General features: G+C 38.4%; 3 protein-coding genes across 3 annotated transcripts; 1 reads left to right on the top strand and 2 right to left on the bottom strand.

Moving 5' to 3' along the window:
• The first annotated feature begins 588 nt into the window (after positions 1–588).
• On the top strand, positions 589–5,512 carry LOC126056472 (uncharacterized). Its single transcript, XM_064041715.1, has 2 exons — positions 589–879; positions 1,200–5,512. The coding sequence occupies exon 2, from the start codon at positions 2,388–2,390 to the stop codon at positions 5,418–5,420; it is 3,033 nt and encodes a 1,010-aa protein (XP_063897785.1). The 5' UTR covers positions 589–879; positions 1,200–2,387; the 3' UTR covers positions 5,421–5,512.
• A 756-nt stretch (positions 5,513–6,268) lies between these two features.
• LOC126056474 (CLIP domain-containing serine protease C9) lies at positions 6,269–12,648 on the bottom strand. Its single transcript, XM_049849601.2, has 10 exons — positions 12,446–12,648; positions 11,449–11,531; positions 9,991–10,103; positions 9,384–9,451; positions 8,988–9,151; positions 8,455–8,567; positions 8,002–8,151; positions 7,448–7,580; positions 6,895–7,026; positions 6,269–6,478 (listed from the first exon to the last, which is right to left on the bottom strand). Exons 1-10 carry the CDS (start codon positions 12,537–12,539, stop codon positions 6,308–6,310), a joined length of 1,221 nt encoding a protein of 406 aa, XP_049705558.2. The 5' UTR covers positions 12,540–12,648; the 3' UTR covers positions 6,269–6,307.
• An 816-nt stretch (positions 12,649–13,464) lies between these two features.
• Positions 13,465–19,958, bottom strand: LOC110382158 (serine protease snake). Its single transcript, XM_064041740.1, has 10 exons — positions 19,618–19,958; positions 17,121–17,203; positions 16,828–16,943; positions 16,508–16,575; positions 16,078–16,250; positions 15,610–15,722; positions 15,388–15,540; positions 14,989–15,115; positions 14,479–14,610; positions 13,465–14,160 (listed from the first exon to the last, which is right to left on the bottom strand). Exons 1-10 carry the CDS (start codon positions 19,697–19,699, stop codon positions 13,948–13,950), a joined length of 1,260 nt encoding a protein of 419 aa, XP_063897810.1. The 5' UTR covers positions 19,700–19,958; the 3' UTR covers positions 13,465–13,947.
• Positions 19,959–19,968: the final 10 nt, after the last annotated feature.

Genomic DNA, 19,968 nt, shown 5'->3' with positions numbered 1-19,968 from the left:
CTATGTTCAGCGGCCTATAGCTCAGAGAATCATCACCAGCCTATCGCAGTCCACTGCTGGACATAGGCCTCTCCAAGTGCACGCCACTGAGATCGATTTTCGGCTTCTCGCATCCAGCTCCTGCCAGCCGTCTTGCGCAAGTCATCACTCCACCGTGCCTGAGGACGTCCTACACTACGTTTGCCGAGGCGTGGTCTCCACTCTAGAACTCGTTTAAGCCAACGGTTATCGGTTCTTCGGCTAATATGGCCAGCCCACTGCCACTTCAGCTTGCTGATTCGGTGGGCTATGTCGATTGCTCAGATTGCGATCAGCTCAGAGAATGATGATGACGATATTTTGTATTATTAAAAGACCTCTTCTTTGTAATAGAGCTCTCTATTGCAGAAGGCCGTGTGCTTGGTGGAAGTCCTACATAGATCTCGACTTTGGTTCCTATCTAAATGTTCCATGTCCAATTTTGTTTTATAATTACATTATAATTGTATAATGTTTTTTTTAAATGTTTCAATCAAAAATTTAAATGGTTAAATAAATAATTCCTACTTACATGTAAAAATATATTATACATATATCTCGATACGCATGTACTTCATCAGATAACGTTTAAATTGAAACATTACAAATAGTTGTAGTCATTTATTATTAGGCATATAGCAATTATTCACACTTAACATCTAGTAAGTACTTAATTTCCTAGTCGTAGTGAGTATAATTATTGTTGTACATACGGCTTTTAATTATGTTTTATGTAGAAGTTGAAAAAAAAAATTAAATGGAAGTGATAAGTATAATTAGGTAACGCAAAATTGAAAACGACATTTACTTCATTTTGTGCACCCGTGCAAAAGACGACAAGAGGCTAATATGACCGACAGGGTACGTATCCTTATATTCCAAAAATATATTCATTGTTATGCTTAATGAAAACAAACTCTTATAATTAATTGATGGATTTAAATTAAGTTTAGAGTAAAATAAATTAGTTTTCAACTGATCGAGACCGGGGGATGGTCTTATTAATATCGATAAAGACACAGTTTCGGCAGCAGGCGGGCAACAAAGGGCAAATGTTTTTTTATAATATTTCGATTAAGTAATATAAATGAAATAGTTGTATTCTTAGGGGACCGTGAAAGGTGCCGATAAGTACATTTACACGTAACCATGCTGGGTTATTAATGCCCGTTGTTCGACAGGCAAACCTCTGCTAACTACCACCCAGGCTGGCTGGAATACAAAACTTCATACGATGAAAAACGTGCCGTTAATCTTGCTGTATCAGGCAGTGGTAAGTTTAATATAATAATTTATTTCGTCCATATTTTTTTAGTAATCACACTGACCACTCTTCTCTTGCGCTCACCTGACTCACTGGGTGCATAGTTCCTGATTGTTCATGCACTAAGAACACCAAATTACTCATCACTGATGTAACGTGGCAGCACCAACAACATCCTGAAAGCGGTATTATACTGAACTGTGGGAATGTGATATGCCTTATTCGTATACTGAACCTAAGGGTGTTTATCAGCATCATTGTCCTACCCTTATCCCAATTTTATTTGTGATCTATGTCTTCTCCTTTAATTCTCTTCTATCTGCCGTCATCTCACAAGCAATATTCTTTCTCACCATATCCACTTTCACACAATCCATCCATCGTTACTTTGATAATTTCACAATATCCATCCACGTTCATACCTAAAACCTTCCTCTCAACTCGTTGTCGGTTAGACTGGAAGCTAACCACAACTTTTTTTTTAACGACGCCAAAAATCATCAAATGACCCCTCCCGCTGTGGGTTAGCAGCGGTGAGGGAGTGCCCGACTCTTACTGACTCAAAACCGTCTTGTTCCGACGTAGGCCTTTTATGTACCAGGGCCACGGTAACCCTTTCGAACAATCCCGCAGCCCAAGCTAGCCCCAACTTAGTTGACAAAAGTCTAGGCAAATGACGATTCTCCAGTCTCTGTTGCCAACTCTCAACAAGGGTACCTCTTCCGTTATGCCCACTGCCAAAGCGTCCATAATAAGTAGGACAGGAAATGACGTAAACAATTACTTATAGGGATCATGCCTTAGGTATAGAGCCTCTTTTCACAATTGGTAACCTGTGCACCAGGTTACTGCGTCAGACTGACGACGTCAACCATATAGGTACTGAAATAACAGTTTAATTTCGTTTCAGTTAATTCTTGTTTGCAAGGAATCTTTATGTCAAGCTGATGAAGCGTCTGAAGAAGCAGCTATAAAATATGAAAGAAAAGCAAATGACATTCAAAAAGAAGGTAAATATCATCCAGAAATAAAACGGACTTTGCGCAACGTCTACCTGCGTGGTCAAGATCAGGAGGAGATAGCAAATATAAGTGTTAACTCTCGTATGGATATCGATGACTGCCTCTGCACGGGTGCCAGGAATTTAAACTTTTTTTGTATTTCCACTAACGACGCCGGCAACATCTTTTCTTTTAAATATAATGGCGTAGCAAAGTTTAGCCTTCAAGATATTCTGAAAGCTTACCTATTGTATATTGTCAATGTGAACAGAGGAGTTAATCAAAATATTGACATTAATAAATCTACGATGGATCATAATTTCCAAATCAATATGGAGGCATTTAAAAATTTCGATATAAATAAGATTCAATTGGGGTCAAATACGGGAAATGATGTATTTGACATAACAGGATTCCTAAAATATTTTAATGAAAATAATAATAATAATCAAGCTAATCTGCAAATTAACGGTAATAATAATGTAGGTTTTAAACATATCACCACCCCACACTACAATATTGATGTGAATCAAAATATTATAAATCATCATGATGTTGGTGGCTATGATAATGGCGGAGGTGCGATAGCTGATGACAGAAGTGCAGTTGTGAACCAAGTTAACCAGTTAATTTCCGGAGTCTTCAAGTCCAAATCTGTTATCAATACGAATACTAATCTCAACTCTCAAATACAGGAGTTTACAAATATCCTAATCAATAACTTAAATCAAAATCAGGGGTACAATTCCGAGTTAATTATCACTTCAAACTATGATATAAAAGCTAAACTAGAAGCTTTAAGACAAATTCTAATCGAAGCTGCTGCCAACGGAAATGGTAATGTCACTGTTTACACAAATGGAGTCCAATTCGATGTGCAAGCTGCTCTTGAAACAATTGCAAATGCTATAGCATCTGTAGAAGAGAAACTACGAGTTGAGGCCGAGGCCAAAGCTCTGGAGCAAAATAATCAAGTGATTCAACAGAACAAACAAATGGCTGTTGTGAACCAAGTTGACCAGTTAATTGCAAGTGCATTCAAAACACAAACTATAATCAATACGAATGTTGATCTCAACTCTAAAATACAAGAGTTTATAAACATTCTAATCAACAGCTTCAGCCAAAATCAAGGGTACAATTCCGAGCTAACTGTCACTACATATTTTGATATAAAAGCTAAACTAGAAGCTTTAAGACAAATTCTAATCGAAGCTACTACCAACGGAAATGGTAATTTTGCTATTTACACTAATGGAGTCCAATTCAATGTGCACGCTGCTCTTGAAGCAATTATAAATGCTTTGGCATTTGTAGAATCGAAATTACGCGCTGAGACTGAGGCTAAAGCTCAGGAGCAAACTAATCAAGTAAACCAACAGAACCAACAAATTGCTGTTGTGAACCAAGTTGACCAGTTAATTGCCAGTGCTTTCAAATCACAAACTGTTATCAATACAAATGTTGATCTCAACTCTAAAATACAAGAGTTTATAAATATTCTAATCAACAACTTAAGTCAAAATCAAGGGTACAATTCCGAGCTAACTGTCACTACATATTTTGATATAAAAGCTAAACTAGAAGCTTTAAGACAAATTCTAATCGAAGCTACTACCAACGGAAATGGTAATTTTGCTATTTACACTAATGGAGTCCGATTCGATGTGCACGCTGCTCTTGAAGCAATTATAAATGCTTTAGCATTTGTAGAATCGAAACTACGAGCTGAGGCCGAGGCCAAAACTCAGGAGCAAACTAATCAATTGAATCAACAGAACCACCAAAGGGCTGTTGTGAACCAAGTTGACCAGTTAATTGCAAGTGCATTCAAAACACAAACTATAATCAATACGAATGTTGATCTCAACTCTAAAATACAAGAGTTTATAAATATTCTAATCAACAGCTTCAGCCAAAATCAAGGGTACAATTCCGAGCTAACTGTCACTACATATTTTGATATAAAAGCTAAACTAGAAGCTTTAAGACAAATTCTAATCGAAGCTACTACCAACGGAAATGGTAATTTTGCTATTTACACTAATGGAGTCCAATTCAATGTGCACGCTGCTCTTGAAGCAATTATAAATGCTTTGGCATTTGTAGAATCGAAATTACGCGCTGAGGCTGAGGCTAAAGCTCAGGAGCAAACTAATCAAGTAAACCAACAAATTGCTGTTGTGAACCAAGTTGACCAGTTAATTGCCAGTGCTTTCAAATCACAAACTGTTATAAATACAAATGTTGATCTCAACTCTAAAATACAAGAGTTTATAAATATTCTAATCAACAGCTTCAGCCAAAATCAAGGGTACAATTCCGAGCTAACTGTCACTACATATTTTGATATAAAAGCTAAACTAGACGCTTTAAGACAAATTCTAATCGAAGCTGCTAACGGAAATGGTAATTTTGCTATTTACACTAATGGAGTCCAATTCGATGTGCGAGCTGCTCTGGAAGCAATTGCAAATGCTATAGCATTTGTAGAAGTGAAATTAAGAGCTGTGCAAGTGAATCAGCAGAACAAACAACAGGCAAATATCCAAATCCAAAGTGGAAAACAAAGCCATTCTAAAAATTCAGCACACCATGCCTCGGTGTATAGTGGTAAGCAGAGTGTTTTCTATGGAGGCGGTGGATACAACTTTGGCCAATTCGGTCCAGGTGGATTAGTGGGAGTGGATGGTGGTACACTTGGGGTGATTGGGCTCAACGGTGGAAGTATAATAGGTATCGATGGAAGTAACTCAATAGGCATGGGCGGCGGAGGCATGATCCCTGGAGGCTCGATGGGTATGGGCGGCGGAGGTGTGATGGGCATGGGCGGTGGAGGAGCGATGGGCCTGGGCGGCGGTGGTGGGATGGGTTTCAGCGCAGGAGGAGAGATTGGTTTCAGCGCGGGAGGAGGGGTGGATTTCGGCTCAGGACGAGCGATAGGCATGGGTGCAGGAGGTGCGATGGGCATGGGTGCAGGAAGAGCGGTGGGTAGGGGCTCACATGGTTTAAGGGGCTTTAATTTTGGTTCCATGGGATACGGCAGAAGAGGCCTGATGGAAAATCCACCAAGTGACAGATATATAGAAGACTCCAACTATCAAGATCCTGCAGGGCATTCCCTGAATAGTCCATAATATAGAAGCGAATTGTATTAATGTGATGTTACGACGTTGAGACATGGTACTGCTACTCAATACCGAGGTAATCATTATATTATATAATCATATCATTAATCATATTGTATATTAACAGAAGCTATATAAATACACTGATGTTAAAAGAACGCTGGCATTTTAAATTAAGTTATCCTACTGATTCTTGTCTTCAACTTGACCCCTCAGTGTCTACTTTACCAAACACAATAGTCAACAGATAGAAATATTAAATTTTCACATAAGCACAGGACTTTGGTCAAAATGATAGGAATCATGGAACTAAAGTAAAATATGGATAAAATCTGCAACTAATGTAAATTAAGAGAAAATCTGTAATTGTTACTTGTGTACTTCCATTCATCTTGATACAGATTTATAAGCCCAAACTATCGGCCGACTAAAAGTTTGTAGTGTGCGCACGCTCCAACTGAGCTTTACCTAAATCATTCGCTGGAGTACGTCAGCCACCAGCCAGACCACAGCTAAAGTCTCTTAGCCTTAAATAAGAAGCACTTAATTCTGAATCCATTGCATATAATGCGCATGTCCTCGATGCACGACACTCAGTACTGACAGAACCGACAGCGCTGATAAAAGCTCGTCGATGCACATGCGTGTGTAAGTGATATTTTCGAAAGTTAGTAAGTACCCTTTATTCTGTGCTAGAGGTTTAAGGACCCCGCCAAATAACTGACAATCCGCCTGAAGCAATGGTTATCGTTAATGCTCATGCCGTCTCTGAATTTGTACTTTAGGAATAAAGGCATCATATTAACCACAAAACCAATACAGGCAAGGTAAATAAAAAACTACAGGAAATTAGGATAAAGAGGAATCTACGTAATTTTATTGACGTGCTACGAATGTCAGTCTTCATGTGGCCACACGATGCTCTCAATCCAGGGAACGTGGGTAAATACCCTCGTAAAGATATCAGGAACTCGCGAAGACCCGCATGGCACGACCTCTCCTGTTACGCCGATGGCGGTATATTGGCATCTGAACTGATCCACTTGTAATGGACTGCCGCTTAGGCGCTGTAAAATTTGATATATTTATTTTTAAATAAATACTTATGACTTGGGGTTCTATCTGAGTCTGTTTTTTTCTTGTGCTTTGCTGTTGCTATCTACCTTCGTCTCTTTATCCTCCTATCGATTCTTTCAAATTATAGCTAGTTACTTGCCTTTCCCATGATCCAGATATTCATACCCTACTTTCTGAAATTAGCAGAATTGAGCCCCAGGAGCAGGACCGACATTTACGTGCTCTTTAATGCAATATGGGTGTTACCTACTTCCAGGCTCTGGGCTGCTTTGTTAAAGTTTCTAAGACTAAGTTAAAATGTACTATGTATGTTCTCAGCTCTGAAGGCTACATTGGTTAATACATAGATACCCCATGCTGATTAAAAGCCTATAAGTACTGATTAAACTACGTCCCACGTTGTTACCTTGCAAGTTTTGCCAGTTTTAATATGCTCTTCATAACACATTTGCTTGTAAACGTCAAACCCACGCAGTAGGTTATTGTTCGGTCTATATTTGTATTTGCACTTCAATCGGTGCGTTTTATCCAAGTATACCTGAAAAAATAATTTACGATACATAATTTCAAAGCCACATTTGATTTTTGTTCCTAAGAAAGTAAAGGATTTGATAGGAAATTATTATTTCATCTGTAATTTCAGACTAGACTTCCCTTCGCTCTTATATATTTTTTAACCATTTATAGGTATTAAATGTACTAATATATGATGTAATGTAGAATGGAGAGGCAGAGGTGGACCGAGGAAAAGATGGATTGATTGCCTGATAAAGGACATGAAGCAGGAGTGGATGTTAGTATGACGTCTGACAGAGAGGAATGGAAGAAAAACCATGTTGCGCCGACCCCAAATGACTTGGGAACAGGGCAGGAAGATGATGATGATGAGTTATTAAATGTACTAGAAAGAATAAATGTACATATGATCTTTGAAAAACATCGCAATTTAGGGCACTTACAGATTCCATGTTACGTGAGGTACTTTGATTCTTATTGGCAAATTTTGCAACAATGCCAGCTGTTTCTGCTATTGACGTATCATGAGCACCAACATCCAAACAAGCAGGGAGGAGTTCACTGTTAAAATGTATTCTGAGAACAAATTATTTAAGAGAGATTTTAGTATTTCTTTTACAAGTCTTGTATTGAGAGGCCAATGATAGAAACCATGATGCAAGGGGTAACGTTAATCAGTGTGGCATTACAGATTATTTGAGAACTGACTCCTTCTTCATTTCTCTCTCACCGTAGCCAGTACGGATGTTAGTGATTTTTAAGGAATTCATTTTGTTCTGTTTCTGCCAACGGTTTAGCTAGTCCTGAAGGAAGTCCTTACCGCACTCAGATAAAAAGTAGCCCATACGTAATTCTAATGTACCTACATTTAAGCTATATAACTGACATATTTAATAAAAATCTAGCTGTTGGCTGACTAGGATAGACGCACACATAAACTTTCTGCTGTAATATTAGTGTGCTAGGCAACCATAGAAAGTAAATAAGTAAGCCATACTCTTGTTCAGTTTGCAGAAGTGCTATGTCATGGTACCACGACGGCTCGTTGTATTTAGGATGATTAAAGACTCTCTTGATCTTGTAAATGTGGGTGTTCTTATGTCTGTCATTACTTCTGACTCCCAGCGAAGCATATGTTACAGTTCCACTGAAATTGATAAAAGTATTTTAGTTCAGTTGATTTCTTCTTTACCTAATCATGGAAATCGTGTTTGTAAACATTTTTGAAATCCATGTCAAATAAGCAAATTACAACAAGCACATATTCAAATTAATGACTCATTTTAAAAATAAGGTGTTAATTATGATGTTGTTGTAAATTATGATTGTCCATAACATCAAATTGCACATACCATTAATACACATAACATACCATACATAAGAAAACGTATAACAAGTAAGTACAAATGACGTGTAAATACATGAAGATATGTTATAGGAATATACACACAGGGTACCCGCAGAAGTGCACCGTGCAGCCGTCAGTATGAATCTCTCGCTGATCACAGTCCCCTCGCACAGCCACTGCGCCTTATTGAGGTTTTCGCCGTATCCAAGCAAAGCCTGGAAATAAAAATAAGTACACCCGGGGATAGAGCAGCTGCCCAACAGAGAAATATGTTTTCAAGTATTCAGACATAAAATTTATAGCGACAGTTAATATTTTTGCATTTAGATACATAGAACTTATTTGTAGGAATTTCCAAACGGTTTGTAACTTTTTAGATTTGAACAAAGCATTTGATACTGTCTCTTATGTATTCATGATTAAAATCATCTGTTTATCTATCATAAAATCAGATCTTAAGGTGTGGGCGTGAATTGTAACTTTAAACAAAGTACATATAAATAAGCGACCTATCCATACTAGCTTAATCATTGTTAAGTGGCTGAGAGTTACCCAAGGCACTATCCTCGGCCCTATAATGTTTTACAACCAAATCATAGAAATAGGTCTTAAGAAGTACCAAAAAAGTACCTTACCAGATGGGGGAATCTCCATTTTTGAGGAACCAAACGATCAATATTGAGTGTAACCTTCAACGTAGATGTGTAGCAAAGCCTGAACTGTTCCAGACTCTTCTTGAGTAGAACATTGCCTTTACCGCGGCACGGATATGGAAGTTTATGGAAATATTCCACGCATTCTGAAACATTCAGGATAAATAAGTAAACTTCATTAGCTTATTTGAAAAATATATAAGAAAAAGTTTTAGCCAATAGAAGTGGGACATATTTGAAATCTAAGAAACAAATAAGGACCGTTCTTTACACATCGTTTTAAGAAGCCATTAATGTCTCCTACTTTAAAACATTATGATCAAAGAGTTCCTACTTACTTTCTTATCTATCTTCGTTAAAGGTTTAGAATGCACTTACTTTTCCATGCCTTTGGACCTTTCTTACTGATGAGGACCCCATAGGGTGCCACAGCAGAGTCACTGAACCTAAAACATTGTAACTTTGTAGGGAGAACGATAATCAAGTTCACAAGTTCAATGAAACAACTTCGAAGACGGTAAAATAAATCTCCAGTTTTATCTTCCGAGGGAATCCTGTCTCCTAAGGTGGTTCCATGCTGGTTCTAATTTAACTCCCCACCAATTTACCATCAAAAATCTGTTTAGTTGTTAATATTGTAACCAACACGAATATATTTCTATATATCAGATTTCAATTTAATCGATTCAGCGGTTATATACCGATATAACATATTGAGCCATGCTTACACAACTTTCTTTCTGTTCTTACCCATGATTTCAATTTATTTTTTCATGTAGAAATAGCTAATCTAATTAGTTGGGTTGACGCTTCGCGTGACCAAAAGGCTGGCTACTTCATTGGCCAAGGTATAAAAATTGCCATCCAGCATGCTCTCTCTCGACAGGTATGAGAAGTTTTTTGACGCTTTTTAGTTACACCTCTTTTATAATGTATTTTGTAAATAACTAGGTATAGCTAAGAATATATATTTTTTCAGTCTTACGCGTCCACATTACTTAAAGTACAGTCGGTGCAGCAGACCACCGGCTCGTCGTCCACGAGTGAGCATAGTTCAGGCAGTTTCGGCAGGCTCATGTTGGCAAAACCAGCATTATGCTGAAAAAGAGAATTTGGTAGAACAGGCTACGTAGCATCCGCACGGATTGATCACAGGTTAGGTCGCCGTCGCTCCATAGTGTAACGAGTTTTTCAGTGTTTCGAAATGCTTAAAGGTTTTTTGTGTTTGTTATGACGGGTCAGAATATAAGTATACAATAGAAGCCAGAAAGTCTGATAACCAGTTAAACTTACTTATACATTGGTTATGCATGCATAGGGTTGCCATTCGTCCGGGTTTCCCCGGATTTGTCCTCATGTGGAGGCCGTCCGGGCGGTGTTTCATTAAGTTTCCGGGGAAATCCCGGACACTTTTCATGTAAGGAAGCGTCTCACCAAATTTAAGTATATGGTAATAGTAAATAGATTTAAAATGAGGTCTTGTTATGTTTAAAAAAAAATCGGACTCGTCCGGGAAAATAATGTGATTTACGCAAAATGTCCGGGTTTTTTAAATGCTAGTCATGCATATTTTATGACATGAATACGATATACTTACTTAATATAATACTGATATTTCTCAACATACCATAGGAACATTACTAATACAGCTTTGTGAACAAATAAAACAGAACCGTGAATATTATTATTACTTTGTACCTTATTTGTCGCTACATAATTGGACATATTCATTTCAATCATCGTTTAAATTAAGTAATTTCAACAAAACATTATAAGTACAATATTTGTCCAAAATGCAATAATACTCAATGTAGTAGGTACCATTTTTAGGGTTCCGTAAGTTAATAATAATCGATACCACTAAGACTTCGCTGTCTGCCTGTCACCAAGCTGTAGCTTATGAAGCGTGATAGCTAGACACTCTCTATTCCTCACAGCCTTTCCAAACTGGCAGTGTCCGAGAGGATTATTCGTGCAACACCGCTTGGTTGGTACTTAGTACGGGTGGTGTAGCGTGGTTTTTAACACAATTTCTGTAATTGTCGAATGTTACCGTTCGGAAAATCCATTAGTGTGAAAAGGCTGTTATTAATCGTTTTCTTCCTGCCCTTTTCCCCATTTTATTTAGAATCGGCACAATATGACTTCCGCTTCCATTCCTCCATGTGACTCCCAGTCATACAGACACTCACTCCCTTCTTATTCATGTCATCTATCAGGCAACTCATCCTCCTTCCTTTCTCTCTCCATCTATCTACATTCATACTTAACACACACTTTGTTGCGTGCGTGTCAGCCCTCCTTATTACATGCCTCATTACTCGTAAAGACAGAATATCATAAAGTACATGTGTTTATTCCACTGCGCTGGCAAATAGGTAGTCGTCCATTAAGGATGTTCAGTAAACTTAACATAAACACTATTACCGATATACCTACTTACATACAAGTACGTCAGGACGGCTGAACCACATTTATGCAATTTGACGCATGTACCACTGATGTCGTGATTGAGGCAGTATGAACCTATAAAATAAATTAATTAAATACAGTAGGCATGACGGATGAAAAAAGTAATTAATCCTCATCATCATCATCATTATCAGCCTATCGCAGTCCACTGCTGGACATAGGCCTCTCCAAGTGCATGCCTCGAACACGCACGCCTAGAACTCGTTTACCCCAACGGTTATCGGTTCTTCGGCTAATATGGCCAGCCCACTGCCACTTCAGCTTGCTGATTCGGTGGGCTATGTCGATGACCTTGGTTCTCTGACGGATTACCTTAATTAATCCTAGTAACCCTAAAATAAATAAAAATTATACATAGTTTCACAAATGGTGTAGCTAAGTATTTGGGAAACCGTCATACCGCATTCCACACAATTTATAACATTATATTTATATGTTTTTAAACAATGGAGGTAATGTAACAATAGCAGTTCTGAACAATTTTTTTTAAATATCGACATTGTTACCGACCATTGTCAATCATTGCGTGAAGTTGTCAACATGGCGATGAAGGAACGTGAAATCTTGTGAATTTTTTCATTTTAATATACATATTTTGATCAAAAGTATCCCCATTGTGTAATTCCTTCTGCAGTTTCGACGCTGGATGATGATGATGATGATATCCTCCTGGCCGATTATCGTCAACGGCGGGCGGCTGTTCTCATGTGGAGATCAGCCAACTGCGCGGGACGTATTTTAGTGCATAAGCATTTGCGAAGACACAAGTGCACTCTCTATTCCTTCACTCTCATAGCCTCGCTGGATACCTATTGTATGTACTTACCTAAATATTCTTATTGCAACTGTTCTTCTGGATATTCTTTTGAGACCCCTATACCCTTATCTGTGGGACCCTTATTGAGTAAAACCTACCCGTTCAGTTAACTTTTCAATAATGCAGTATTTTGCAGATAGTCTCATCTTACCTTCACTCAGGTTAAGTTGGCAGAGTCCACAGCATATCCAACTAAAGATGCATATCAAAACGATGCATTTTTCCGCAGCCATGGTCACGTGCATGCGTAGGACAAAGAGCACTTTCGCGTTGAGACTAATACGGCGTGCCAGATTTCAATTAATTTTCGAAGTTTTTCCACATGTTTGTATTACCTGAACATTTCTGTTTGTGTGTAGATTATATTGCTACTGTAATTCAACATCAGTTTCAACGGAGTAGGAACATTGTATTTCAATAATTTTTTCCGAGTATTTTTTTACGCTCTCAAGTCAATTTGAATTCTTTAGTTGTTGCGTCTCAAAATAATTTTGATGGGATAAGACCAGATGGCCGATGGGGTCGAAAACTGCTAGAGTGGAGACTACGGACTAGCAAGCGCAGCGTAGGACGTCCACCAACAAGGTGGACAGACGACCTTATAAAGGTCGCCGGAAGACGCTGGATGCAGGTCGCCTCCAACAGGTATCTGTGGAGATCTAAAGGGGAAGCCTATGTTCAGCAGTGGACGTCCTAAGGCTGAGATGAAGATGATGATGAAGAGCAAGTATCCTTTGTCAGTGCGAGGTCTGTGCCCTGCAGTGGAATAAAAAAAAAGATGATGATGACCGGAAAGCAAGGGGAGACAAAATGCCAAGATAAATAAATTTTGTAATCTTGCGCTCGCTGTAGGACAATAAACCTTTTGTTAAATATTTTGCTCAGACAATCATAAAAACTAACGACCAAACATTTTTTGGCTAAATAACAAGACAAACAGGAAAACTGGCAAAAAATAAAGTTTACAAAAGCCAAGGTTTTAACGAATTTTGTTTGAGAATTCTTTTGAGTCTATGTTAAACTATGTATAATTACTTAAATACACAAAATATTACGCGATGTCTTGAATTAGGTACATCACAAATTAAATCGCTATTAACATCGGCTGGTCTTTTAACTTGTAACGCATGAAAAGGCAAAATATTATAGGTATAAATTTTTCTTTAATATATATTTTACATACTTAAGTATATAAAAAATAATTAAACTAAATTAAAACACTCATGTTCATGCAATGTTTGTCTTGTGCAGGAATATAACCCTCGTCCTTCCAGCGTGACAGACAAACACACTGACTATCAATCATGGCCATCTATTATCTAACGTGGTCATCAATAATCTGAAGGAAGTACAATACACGGAGTAAGGAAATATGACCGGAGATGCCATAATGCAGGTAGATAAGGTGCCTTCTTCAAATACGTACAACGGGCATGACCAAAACAAAAAATTACGATTGAACTCAACAGGTTGCTTTGAGACATAGCAACGATTTTTGATTAAACTAAGAACTGTTTAGCTCCAAAGAAGGCGTATAAGGGCGGAGACAGTAACGTTCCGCGTCCCCCGCTCACCAGCATTTTGGCGCGCTACTTTCTTATGAGATTTCCCATTTTGGCATCTCCGCTAGTCTGTTCTCCATGGTACAAAAAGTTAGTTGAAGATCTGCTGCAGCCCTAGCCTATTCCTTCTGGCTTCAGTTTCTTCAGGCCAGACGATGCTCTCAATCCAGGGTACGTAGTGGGAGACCCTGGTGTACATGCCTGCTGAGCCCAGGATGCCACAGTCCTTGCCGTATGAGGTCACTCCCACGATGGTGTAGAGACACTTGGAGGAGTGACCTTGGAGTGGGCCACCACTGTCCCCCTAGAAGGGCAGAAAAAGAGGAATCAATCGCAATAGTCATAAAAAATTGTCGCTCCTTATAAAAAAAACACTGGTACTCGTAAAAGATAACTGATTTTATCATTCTGTCTATCACACACGCACAGATTTTAAAAGTTATTGAATACAGAGATAAACAGGAAAACTGATTCGATCAGCATAATATTAAATTAAATGCAAAAAGTGACAAAGGTCTTAAAGGATGTAATTCCACATTTGATATGTTTTGCATTCATACGTTTGGAGGTTAACGACATAGTAAAGCGGACCAAACATAAAACACGGTATTTTTTAACTTACCTCACAGGTATCCACAACTTCAAATTTGGATCCATAGCACATCTGAGTATTGTGGTCATAGCCACGGTTCAGGTGTCTGTGAGGTGGGAATATGAAAGAACATTCCGTTTCATTGAACTCTTCTAAATCTACCTGGAAAGCCAATTTATACTATAAGATGGTTAACCGCATTAACCAGGTCTAAAGGGACTTGTGCACCGTCTACGTCTATTTACTGAGTGTAATACATTATGCATAAGATAGTTATATTGTGATCATGCGCCATCGACCACCAAAGTCAAGACTCCGAGCTGCTTTGTGAAATTTTCTAAAACCCACAAAGCGATTTCGGCCCGAGACCTCGCGCCCAGCAGTTGCATTATACGACAATTAGACCAACAAAAGTCAGTTTTATAAAAGCCTAAGAACCAAAGCCAAAATTTTAAAACCGTCCTCTTCCTCAAACAGATTTAAAATAATACCAGTCAGCTGGCCCTAAACTAAACGCTTAGGCAAAAAGATAGCACTCACCACTTGCAGGGTATCAGCTAAAGCCTGTCTGTGCCCAAGACGTCCCCATCCTGATGCACCAGCCACCACTTTCCACTGGGTGCCAGTGTCCAGGCATGCTGGTAACAAGTCATTGCCGAATGCTATCCTGGACATAAGACAGGTTATTGATAAAGGCCTATTTAATATCGAATATCTCTTCAATTCATTTATTGAGAGATGTTGTAAGTAAATGGCCAATTACGCTTGGATATTGATATTTTTTTAGTTCAAGATGTTATCAGAGGTATCTGTAAAAGAGTCAATCTGTGAGCAAACTAATGGGACTTTTATAAAGAGCACGCAAAGGCAAGTATTTTAAATAAAAACTTGGACGTAACCCTACGTATCTACTAAAACATTTTTAAACAAATATCTTACTCGGTTTCCGTCTCGAGGAGAGCAATATCGTGGTACTTGGAAGGTGCTTTGTATTGCGGGTGGACGATGATTTTCTTAATTCTGTATATCTTCCAATATTCCTTGGGGTCAGAACGTCTTAGCAAGCCGAGGGCAGCGAACGATATTTTGCCCCTGAAAATTCATAGATATATAAGAAAAAATGATTGTTTACTAGGGTAGGGAGGGAAAATAAAAACTTACAGCACTCGAGTCGAAGTGCAGTGTGCAGCAGTGAGTATGTATCTCTCACTGATGACCGAGCCTCCACATAACCACTGCGCAGAATCCACGTCGCTCCCATATCCGATCAAAGCCTGAAACATATATATGCAACCTGTGTTGGGAGGGGCCACAAACCTTGACGAACAAATGAAAACCCACCACGGAGTAAGGACAGAGTGGAGATGCCATGATGCAGGTTGTTCCAGGCGCTTTCTTCTAGGTCAAATAGGTACGGTCGGCATGACCAAAAAGGTTCTTTGAGACATATTTCAACGATTTTTTGGTTTTCGTTTCGACGTTCCTCGTCCCCCGCACGCATTGGTGCGCTACTTTCTGAGGCGTTTTCCCGTTATTGCACCTCTGCTAGTTATTTTGTTCTCCAAGAAACCCACCAATTGAAACAACGTACACTTAAGATTAAATTTTTGGGAATAAAATGTTACATACCACGTGTGGAAACTCCCATCGTTCTGCATTTCGTCCCCCAGTAGTGAAACCCACGTACTTTGTACCTAAAGTATAATTATGGCATTTCAGGTGTTCAAGCCATTCCTTAGTTAATGTGAAGTAGCCAGGAAAACGGCACTTGAATGGAAGCCTTTGGAAGTATTCGTAGCATTCTGAAAACAGGAATAAAATCAAAATGATTTATTATTTAAATAACGAGCTTATCATGAGCATTAGTGGTTTGCGAGTGACTGCTTTGCGGAGCTGAGCTAAAGCTCTTGGAATGCAGATGCTCAAACGCCACAATTTTTAAATAGCTGATTTTTTCAGCATAAAGATTCGAACTCCTTAATAACCTGGCAATAGGTTAATGATGATGATATTGGCAAGTCCTGGTTTGCTGATTAGAGCATAAAACTTATTGACTTACTCTCTTTAGCCACTGAATGTTCGGTGTGCACCAGAGCTCCAGATGGGCCTACGGCTGTGTTGCGATATCTGGAATTAATCTGGACATGTCAGTTTTTGCACTTAACTTATATTTGTTTTTCTTCTATGTACATAACAGAGTTTTTATTTTTGGTAGGTATTACTTCCAACTAGGAGAAAGAATAAAGTTGCGATGGAGAGAAGCTTTAGATGGCTTCCTCGCAGATTGATTAAAGGCTTTGCCAGCAGCGGGTCAGTAAGGGCCTATACTTTTTATGCAAAAAGCAAACAAAAAAAACCTAGATTGAAAGAACCCCTTACTTCTCCTCTCCAATCTCGCAGTCGGTGCAGCACACGACTGGTTCATTGTCCTTATAAGAACAGATTTCAGGCAGTTCAGGGATCTCGTACTCTACTACATCATAGCCCGCGTTTGCCTAAAAATAATTAAAGATGAATGAGTGGTAACACGTACCACTTTACAGTGACAAAAATATAGTGTTATGGGGTCTACAAAAAGTCAAACTCAAAATCGAAATAATAAAGAAGATGTACTCAATTTCCAAAGCAGCATCATCCAAATAAATTAGTTTAATATCAATTAATATACTTACAAACAAATAGGACAAAGCAGCTGAATTGCACTTGAATATATTCACACATGTACCTGTGACACCTTTTGTGACACATGAAGCCCCTGAAAAATAATGTAGTAAGATTTTACGTACATCATTAGTTTTAAGGGAACTTGGTGAAAGGCGTGAGTCGTGTCGAGAAACCAGGCTGTTATTTATGTTTAATTCACGAAAACATGCACTTATTTGTCTTTCGACCACGTCGCCACTACTGAAAGCTCCCGAGCTTAAGCATGCCAAGACAATGTGCATGTGATTTGCATATAGGTACAAATATGACTTTCATGCCCTGTTTTTAGGGTTCCGTAGCCAAAATGGCAAAAACGGAACCCTTATAGTTTCGTCATGTCCGTCTGTCCGTCTGTCCGTCTGTCCGTCTGTCCGTCTGTCACAGCCGATTTACTCGGAAACTATAAGTACTACAGTGATGAAATTTGATGGGAATATGTGTTGTATGAACCGCTACAAAAATATGACACTAAATAGTAAAAAAAAGAATTGGGGGTGGGGCCCCCCATACATGTAACTGAGGGATGAAATTTTTTTTTTCGATGTACATACCCGTGTGGGGTATCAATGGAAAGGTCTTTTAAAATGATATAAAGTTTTCTAAAAAACATTTTTCTTAAAGTGAACGGTTTTTGAGATATCAGCTCTCAAAGTCGTAAAAAGTATGTCCCCCCCCCCTCTATTTTTATAACTACGGGGTATAAAATTCTAAAAAAAATAGAGGTGATGCATGCTAATTAACTCTTTCAACGATTTTTGGTTTGATCAAAGTATCTCTTATAGTTTTTGAGATAGGTTGATTTAACTGTAATTTACGGAACCCTTCGTGCACGAGTCCGACTCGCACTTGGCCGGTTTTTTTGGCATAGTATTTATGTAACTTCTCTTGCATCGGAGAGCTCGTTAATGTCGGTCCTGCACTTGATCTTACTTCGAGAAGTGAGAGTACTGAGAGTACTGAGAGTGAAGGAACAGAGAGTGCACCTGTGTTTGCGCAATTGCTTGTCCAATTACAATATGTCCTACTCAACTGGCTTTTTCCTTATATGAGGACAGCCGCCATTGTCGAAAATCGTCTAGGAAAACATTATGTAACTTATCTATGCAAATAATTCTAATTCTGTGGATGTGCTTCAGTTTTTATTAATTTTATTTTTTATGTTCGTCTCTGTTACGGTGGATTGAGATATGTGGTCGAAGGGCGAGGAAAAACTGTTACAAGATCATTGAGGATCAATGTCTTTACAACTGGTCAAGAAACCAGTTTCATTTATTGCCTTGTTACCGTCGATTGACACTATGCAAGCAAATAAATTAACATGAAATGTCATCGTAAAACCTTATGTTATTATGCACATTGCACATCATTTTACAAATGCTGATTTTGATGCTAGATAGCTAACCACAACAATAATAAACAGGCTGCATTTTATTCTGCCCCTTCACCCTTGCTTGCTGGGATAACAACTTCCCGCACTCAGGTAAAAAGTAGTCCATACGTACCTATATTAGTCCGATTTAAAAGACAACTGCAATTTTCATCAGTATCGATTAAGCCGTTTGTGTATAATGAAGTAAGAATCATACACACTGACAAACTTTCGCCCTATATTAGTGAGAGATTCTCATTGAAGAAGAAGAATAAACCAAATTTTAAAATGGCATGAAAAGCAGGTACTTAAATACGAAAACATTAAATAACTTGATGACATTGACCTATAACCATGACAGGTTATTGACTCAGGTCAGGTATATTCACACCTTAAACCAATTTTCCTTGAGGGCACTTGTGTTGCTTTTTAAGGTTCCGTACCCACAGGGTAAAACGGGACCCTATTGTTTTCGCTCCTCTGTCCGTCCGTCCGTCTGTCACCAGGCTGTATCTTATGAACCGCTAGTTAGAGAGTTGAAATTTTCACAGATGATGTATTTTTGTTGCCGCTATAACAACAAATACAAAATGAAAACTAGAATTAAATAAATATTTTGGGGGGCTCCGATACAACAAACGTGATTTTTTTGTCCGTTTTATAAATTATGGTACGGAGCCCTTCTTGTGCGAGTCCGACTCGCACTTGGCCGGTTTTTACTACCTAGTAGTACTTAATAAGTACCAACCTACTACAGGAAATATACTTCTACTCGTAGGAGGAATCCTAGCAGTAGACGATTTGGATGATGATGATGATGATTTTATAAATTTCTTGATTCATTAGGATGTTTATCTATAAAAGGACAAAATATTTTTTGTTGTTCGTTTGTACCCGAAAGGCTCCAAAAGTACTGAACCGATTTGAAAATTTGAAAGCTACTGTCTTCTCAAATAAAATAGCTTATATTTTATCCCGTTACGGGCAGTAGTTCCCACGGGACACGGGTGAAAAGGCTAGTTATTGTACTTTTTCTTAAATCAAAGTTAGTTTTAATCATGTATGTACATAAAACGAGATTAATAATAAAGACTAACCTTCAGGGAGCTGCAGGTCACAAGTTACAGAACTCAAAATACTCAAAACGTATAAAAATAAAATTTTATGTTCAAAATTCATTTTTGAACCCGCTACGAGCGCCCGTCGAAACTACCAGTTTGATGACAACTGATTCGACTTTCCTTGAAGTCAAAATGTTTATATAACTAAAGTGGAATATGAGTAATAAGTATATGGGCAATATCCGACAGTTTGAGGCTGGCCTGGTAAACGCAGGTAATAAAGGTTAATGTTCTCTTCTAACTACATAGGTAGGTTAAGAAACAACCTACTTAAATGTTAACACACTTCTTTAGCTAACTACCAGGATGGCCAGCGCCAACAATGAT

This window comes from Helicoverpa armigera, chromosome 26 (assembly GCF_030705265.1).
Source record: "Helicoverpa armigera isolate CAAS_96S chromosome 26, ASM3070526v1, whole genome shotgun sequence".
Taxonomy (NCBI): domain Eukaryota; kingdom Metazoa; phylum Arthropoda; class Insecta; order Lepidoptera; family Noctuidae; genus Helicoverpa; species Helicoverpa armigera.
The sequence above is the reverse complement of the archived record's forward strand: the minus strand, read 5'-3'. Positions and strand labels throughout refer to the sequence as shown.